The sequence below is a fragment of the Entamoeba invadens genome (assembly GCF_000330505.1).
Source record: "Entamoeba invadens IP1 unplaced genomic scaffold scaff_1105074725341, whole genome shotgun sequence".
Classification (NCBI taxonomy): Eukaryota; Evosea; order Mastigamoebida; family Endamoebidae; genus Entamoeba; species Entamoeba invadens.
Window position 1 is genome coordinate 82,781 of NW_004191634.1, and position 7,818 is coordinate 90,598.

Genomic DNA, 7,818 nt, shown 5'->3' on the forward strand with positions numbered 1-7,818 from the left:
GTCATATCAGTGATACAAAGTGTATATTTGTACATTTCATTTTATTGTTATTTAGCATCAGAAACGCACTATATGAAACAGGAAATTTCATTTCTTTGAGATTAGTCCATTCACAAACACATCTTTTAAATTATTACAGCATTCAAAAACGGTGGGTGAAAGTTCTATTTGACTGTTGTTGAATTTCACACTTCGTAATTTGCGGCACCTGTAAAATGCGAAATCGTCAATAAAAGTCACTGATTGTGGAATTTCGATTTCTTCAAGATTTTCACACCTATCAAAACAGTGGTGTCCTATTTTTTCAACAGAACTTCCAATTGAGATTTTAGTAACAGATAAACATGAAGAAAATGTATTGTTTTCTATTTTTGTTATGTCATTTGGTATAATGATTTCTTTGAGTGATTTACAATAAATAAAAGTTGTATTAACTTTTGTGCTTTTTTGACTGTTTTCAATAAATTGGACATGTTCCAGTGAAAAACACTCAAAAAATACATTTTTGTGTTCTAAAACTGTTTTTGGAACAACAACACGTTTTAATGCAAAACACCATTCAAAGGCATTATTTTCAATTGCAGTGACACTTGTTGGAATTGTTATTTGTGTCAATCCACAATACAGAAATGCGTATTCTTTGATAACTTTCAAACTGTCTGGAAATTGTATTCTGTGAAGGGAAATGCAATTTTTAAAAGCAAAACTTCCGATTGATGTCAAATTTGTTGAAAGTACAACTTCTTGTAAATTATAAAATTCTTTAAAACAATTTTCAGAAATAGAAACCACGTTATTTGGGATATTTAAGTAAGTAATGTGCTGTAATTTGGTCTTATTTTTCACAAGTACCAAATTGATATCTTTGACATTTTTAAATAAATCGAGTTGGTCAATAGAGACATTTACTTTGGTACATTGAATGTTTAATCGCTTAAATAGTCGCATTTTATCAACACTCACTGACCCATCAAAAGTTTGTTTACCACACAAATCAACATTTTTAAGGTTGTCACATTCTTTAAAAATGTCATCTCCTATACTTGTCAGAGTTGTTGGGATTGTCACAGATATCAAATTTGGTCCAAACAGGTTTTCCCCAATTTCATTGACATTTCCTAAATCAATATATTCATATTCACTCGAAGAGAAAAAAGAGCTATCAATTGCTTGTACATTTGAAGAGATTTTCAGTGTTTTTAATCCGTCAGTTTTTTGGAAACAAATTAATCAATTTGACTGGATAATTCAAATTTTTTATTTCTTATAATTTAGAGGGGCTGTCTGTTCTTAAAATAACACAAAGCACTTTGTCGTATTTGTAATGGAATTTATCTAAAATACCAATTTCTTCTATTGTTGGTACAAATCTCACTTTCATGTTGTCATTGGGGAGAACCAATCGAGTCAGTGATGTGCAATTTCCGAAAAAATCACTTTCGATTGTTGCATTTTCGTTGATCACCAATTCTTGAAGAGAACAACAATTATAGAAACTTCGAGTTTTAATTTTTGTAACTTTATCAAGACCATAAATGTGCTGAATGTCTGTTTTATTGCAAAATTCATATACTTCAGTATAGTCTCTGTTTAAGACTCCCTCTATGTTATTATAAATTCTCATTTTAATTGTTTGTTGTATTTATTTTTCACAAAAAAATAATAATACGAAACTATCATATAATAAGATCGAAAACAATATGGGTATAGGTTTCCAAAATAATTATTGCCGAAAATGTGGTATTATAACGTACGAATTTATAAGAGAAAATGAACATTTTGGTTATGAAATGGTGACGTGAATAATTAGGATTGTGATTTTGAAAACCTCTGAATATGGGTATAAATGTTAAATATTTATCAAATTTTTGTATATTATTTACTTCACAATAATAATAACTAATTTAAATACTAGTTTTAAAAAAATATTTATTAATGAATCATAAAAATAATATTCTTAAAATTAAAATTAATGTACTATTATTATTTTATATTTAATATATAATATATCATATAAAATATAATTATATATTATACTTAATCATATAAAGTAATTAAAAAATTAATATTAAATTTAATACCAATTGTTATTAATTTATAGTTTGTGTAATTTATCATGTATGATTTTATTAATTGAAATGCATAAAGTTTTAATGGATAAAAAACAAACAATTTTGTTGCCCTTGTTATTTTGATTATTGGGATTATCGTTTTCTTCATTATCCATATCATCGTATTCCTCTTCACTCTCCTCGTCACTTTCATCACTTTCATTTTTTTCTACTTCAAAATTGGTATAAAACCTCTCATACACATCAACTTCTTTTTTGGAAATTGGGTTTATCAAATTTCCATTGAAAGTTGGGACAATAAAAGTTGTAAGAGATGTACAATTAATGAATGCTCCGAGTCCAATGCTACAAATTTGACTTACAACAATTTCTTTAATATTTTCACAGTTTAGAAACGCCATTTCTCCAATAAAATGTACACTCTTTGGTATTCTGATATGTTCAAGTAGTTTGCAGTCTTCAAATGCATTTCCTTTAATTTCTTTTAAATTGTTGGGAAGAACAACTTTAGACAAATTGTGACAATTATAAAATGTTGAAAAATCAATACATTTTACAGCATCAGAAATTACAATTTCTTTCAACTGTTGACAATCAGCAAACGCGGAATTTTTGATGAAATAAATTGATGATGGTAGGGTTATTCTTTCAATTCCACAATTAGAAAACGCGTTTGCCATTATATGAGTTACCGAAGATGGAAATGTGATCGTTTTCAAGTTACTACAATAACTAAAACAAAAACGTGGTATTGAAAGGAGTTTTTCGTTAAGTGTCACACAATCAAGGTGACTATTATTATCGAATACGTGGTGTTTAAGTTTTGTTACGTGGTTTGGAACCACAAATTTGGTGACGTCAAAGTTATTTAAAAAATGTTTTCCAAGTGTTTTGATGGCAGTGTTTTTGAGAATATTTTTCAGTTGTTCGTATTTTTTGATATTTTCAGAATTTACATCTTCACATGAAATTTTTATACTCTCAAATGTAATGGATTTGTACTCCGATTTTGTTGTTGTCTGTGAGTATGGGATTTTATACCAAACAACAAAATTATTAACAGAAGGCAATTCACAATCATTTTTGGTATATAAGTGTTGTGTCTCAATATAATGAAATAGTTTCGTTGTTGTTACTGGAATGGGATTGTAACGAAAACGGTCCAAAACACAGGAAAATTTCTTGCAGATAAGAACCGAGTTGATAAAATCTTCTTCAAAGTAAAAGTGTTGGACGACTATTTGAAAGTTAAAAGCATCCAACTTTGAAACCATTTATTGTTTTTTTGGATTTCAACAATGAAAATTTAAATACATAGACAGTCTCATAAATTTTGATAAAATAAAAAACTCGAAAATAATTATTCGTTCGTTTTAAATAAAATAATTACAAGTATGATAAAAACCTATTAATTCGACTTAAAATCCTTCAAGTTTCAAAGTAAATTAATTTAGACATTATTCCGATTAATTATGATATAAAATAGGATAATAATAAGTTTTGTATAACAAAAACAAAATATAAAAATAAAAACCATAAAAAACTACATTTGTTTATAACTGTTCAAGACATGATCGTAACGAGTCGCGTCTCGTGTAAAACCACAAAAAGTGACATCGGAGAACAGGTTTAAACAACGTGTTTGTGGAGTTGGCTTACAATTGTCATCCGAAAATGTCGTTTCTAAATATAAAATATTTTTTTTCTGTTTTCGACCAATCAATTGACGACTTGAGGGGTTTTAGAATTCTATAGGGGTTTCGTACCGACCTGTAATTTATCCACAAAAAAATATAAATGATTTGTTTTTATTTATTGGTTATTATTGGTTTTTTATTAATTTCTAAAATTGCAAAACAACAAAAACAAAAATAGAAATTAACATGTTTTTTACTTCCCAAAACTGCAGAGCATGGTTTTTCTTTTTCAAAATAAAGGGGTGGAAAAAACCCGCTTCAGGAAAAAACCGCTTTTGATAATTTTTGGTGAATAATGGTAAAATGTATTCTAAATGTTATTTGATTTTAATTTTTTATTTAAACAAAAAAACATCATTTTCATTTTGCCTGAGCATTTTTTTCGAAGTGTTTAAAAGAAGGCTGGTAAAGTCTATTTATATAACAATGAAAAGCTGAGTTATTACAGAATTTGTTTGAAAGAAAACGGGAAACAGCTTACAATAGTAAGACATATAACCAAAAATACATAAATTTTTAATTAAATTTTATTATAATATATTAGTGTAGTAAACGCAGTGTTTGTTAGTTTTATATCGTTTGAATTAACAAACAAAATTATCATCTTTGCAGTCTGCCTCATCATCTTTTTTATTTTCAGAGTAAATTAAATTAAGTCTTTTTGTCATTGTTGTTTTTGTGCTTTATTTTGTCTTCATAAACACATGAGTTCAAGTTTAAGTCGTCAATGTCGTGGTTTTGATGTTGTTAAACATAATAAACAAATTGTTTGACCTTGTAATGAACGAGATAATTTGATATCGTCGCTTTTGGAGATCTTCTTATAAACCCTTATAATTGGTAAAAATATAACTTACATTTTTTAGATCATGTTTGCGATAAAACAATACCAACTATGTAAATTTTGATTATTAGTAAAGTTAGTGCATTATGTAGTTGTTTTGCTTGGATATTGTCAAATGAAAAATAATTTTGTTTTTAAATGTTTAATCTATTTTAATCTATGATTTATCAAATAATTAATGACATTGCGAAAGATAAAAATGGAATTGTATTAAATAATATATTAACTATTTATTATTATAATTTAACCATATCTGGACCTAAAATTACTAATAAAATTAATAAATTTACTATTAAATAATAATATAAACCATAATTATCATTTAACTTATGCTCAAATCCAAATAGAATGAACATGAATTGGTCCATTTGACACAACGTATTGAAACCGTGGTTGTCGTTGTGTATCTCTTTTGAACTATACAAGTGTTAAATGGTTTTCATTACTTTTCAGACTCACCATTTGATTCAATTTTTGAAACAAGTTATAGTATAAATTATAATAAATTTATTAATGTTTATAGTTATTTTGTTCTTCTTTATAAAAGTATGTGCGAAAATCCCAAAATGTTACATATATTTATTGTAATAAAATAAACAATATAGTCCATCGAATAGTAAGAAAGTTGTTGATTATTAATTTTTTTATAATTAGTGGATAAAGGTTTAAGAACCCCTCTAAAATAAATAACACATCAACTTTCACTTTGGCACCATGTCTTCTTAATAATGTATTTGGATGATAACAGTCATTGTCTCCATGATGTTTTCAACATTTTTTATTGAAATGCACTTTTGGGCAAGCATTTTGGCTGGCGGGAAAACCCGCTTCACTACCATTTACTTGTTTTATTGTATAAAAAAATAACGTTTTTGGTCATTTTGCCGATTTTTATAATAAAAAAATAATACGGTGGCGAAAAACCGCTTTAGATCTTTTTTTGTCTTTTCGTAACCAAATTCTTATTGTTTTATGATGAAAACATATCCAATAACCAAATATTGCCTTTTTAGATTGTGAAAAATAGGGTGTTTTTTCTCGGCATACAAATATTTTTTAACCAAATGTATTGAATAACACACAAAAATACACAATAAACTTGAATTTATTCACCATGCAGAAATGATTGCCACACTTTCAGATCGTCCACAGTATCCTCCCAGTCTTTTTTATCGTTTTTCTGCACGGCGGGAAAAACCGGTTTACTACCATTTACTGAAAAAATTACACACAATTATAACCATAGTTTCAATTTGCCTCAAATAATTGAAGTTTTAATGGAAAAAAGCAAAAAAACACGAGAAATTCTAACGGACACGTGCAGCGCCCTTTTACCGCTTCTAATAATTTACACAAAATTATCCGTCTTACATTGTTTTTATAGACCAATATTAATAAATTGCTTCGTTTATTTTATAAAAAGTTTCAAAAAAGCAAGTACAACGAAATAACGAGTCATTTATCGCTTGCTTGACAGGCACTTGAAAAACCGCTGAGAATGGATGCACTCACGTTCAGTTGGTGAGTAAGTCCAAAGTGCGTTTTTTTCAGTTTGGCAGTGAAATGCATTTTTGAGCGAATGAGGAATCCAACAAGAGGGGGTGTGGAATAAAGGTGCAGTCTGTCTTTGCTGAGAGACATTGAAAAGTGGTCTATTAAAAACATGTGCTGGCCCGTATATTTACCATGTTGCTCGAGAGGTAATCGATTTGACTGTTGAGTATTTGTTTAATGGATGATTAAAAAACTGAAAAAAAAATATAAAGGAGTGAAAGGGGGTGTGAAAAAAAGGTACACTCGCGGGTTAGTGTTTTTGAGTTTTTTTATTTCTGCAAAAAATTAAAAAAATATTTAATAAAAAGTTCATTTTATTTGATGAATTCCGAGTTGTTTTTTTTTGTTATTTTGACTACAAAGAACAGTTTCGAAGTCAATCTTTCTTGCTCCTCTTTTTATCATTCGGCAAATCCAGCTTTTACTTTACATAAAAAATAATTCACAAATTCCAATAACAAACATTGGCATCTTGAAAAAGTAATAGATATTCTTGTAAACCTTGTTTTTTTGAATCAAATCGAGGAAAAGGAAAAAAATAAACTATACAAAAAAACTATAATCATATTATCATTTTACTATTAAATTATCAAAAACGGTTTTTTTCCTGAAGCGGTTTTTTCCACCCCTTTACGTGTAAATATTGTTTTTTAAAAAAGTTTCTAATAAATTCCCCAACTAGTTTATGGATCCCCTATAAATGTCTAACTATGTTGGCAGGTTAAATTAATTTATTTAATATAACATTATTTTTTTAAATAACACTGGTTCTGAAAGATCACAATACAAACAATTGTTGTTGACGAAAAAATAATTGTTTTAAATTATATGTTGATGTTTTCCAGTTTTAATACCACGTCGTTCATTTTTATTCTTTTACCAACGTCTTGACACCACATATCATTCACAATGTTGTATATGTCATTGTTTAAATAATATGGCTTTTTTAAACGTTTTCCACTCACAACAAAATCGACGATATCCCATGCAAACTTAAATTGTTTATCCAAATATGGTTCTTTCCATATAACACATTCAAATAAAGATACACCAAACGAATATACGTCGGCGCTTTTTGTGTACTTTTCTTTGTTTAAAACCTCAGGTGCCATATATTTTGGTGTTCCAACACCTTTTGTGAATGTCATGTTTGTCATTAACATGTTTATATTTCTACTTGACCCGAAATCAGTCAATTTTGCATTCACTTTATTATTTAGATCAAATGAAAACACAAGAATATTATCTGGTTTGATGTCTCTGTGTAATATACCGTTTTCATGTAAATATGATATTCCCTTTGCTGCATCAATCATAAATTTGAGTCGCAATTTCATGACAACTTCATCACTTGTTTTGTGTTTCATCAAGTCTTGTAAACTCCCATATTGTGCAAACTCAGTGACCATACACACTTTGCTTGGAATAAACACGGCGCCGTAGAAATGGACGATATACTCACACCTAAATTTGTCAAGCATTGACACTTCATTCTCAAATTCATCCATCAACTTATTATCATCAAAAACGGTTTTCATCTTTTTGATTGCAACAACATTTTCTTTGTAACTTCCTTTATACACAACACCAAACGAGCCTTCACCAAGTTTCTTGTCTTCTATTAATTCGTCATAATCAATTCGCGTTGATT

The 7,818-nt window shown here is 28.2% G+C and overlaps 3 protein-coding genes across 3 annotated transcripts; all 3 read right to left on the reverse strand.

The window, feature by feature from the left end:
* Positions 1 to 118: 118 nt before the first annotated feature.
* Positions 119 to 948, reverse strand: EIN_241830 (leucine rich repeat containing protein BspA family protein; the record flags this gene model as incomplete). The annotated part of the gene is made up of 1 exon (XM_004183114.1): positions 119 to 948. A coding segment is annotated over one exon (830 nt), but the record flags the coding sequence as incomplete, so codon positions are not given.
* A 728-nt stretch (positions 949 to 1,676) lies between these two features.
* EIN_241840 (hypothetical protein) lies at positions 1,677 to 3,346 on the reverse strand (the record flags this gene model as incomplete). The annotated part of the gene is made up of 2 exons (XM_004183115.1): positions 1,677 to 1,882; positions 2,167 to 3,346. 2 exons carry the CDS (start codon positions 3,344 to 3,346, stop codon positions 1,677 to 1,679), a joined length of 1,386 nt encoding a protein of 461 aa, XP_004183163.1.
* Positions 3,347 to 6,991: 3,645 nt separating this feature from the next.
* On the reverse strand, positions 6,992 to 7,705 carry EIN_241850 (serine/threonine protein kinase HT1, putative; the record flags this gene model as incomplete). Its single annotated transcript, XM_004183116.1, has 1 exon — positions 6,992 to 7,705. One exon carries the CDS (start codon positions 7,703 to 7,705, stop codon positions 6,992 to 6,994), a length of 714 nt encoding a protein of 237 aa, XP_004183164.1.
* Positions 7,706 to 7,818: the final 113 nt, after the last annotated feature.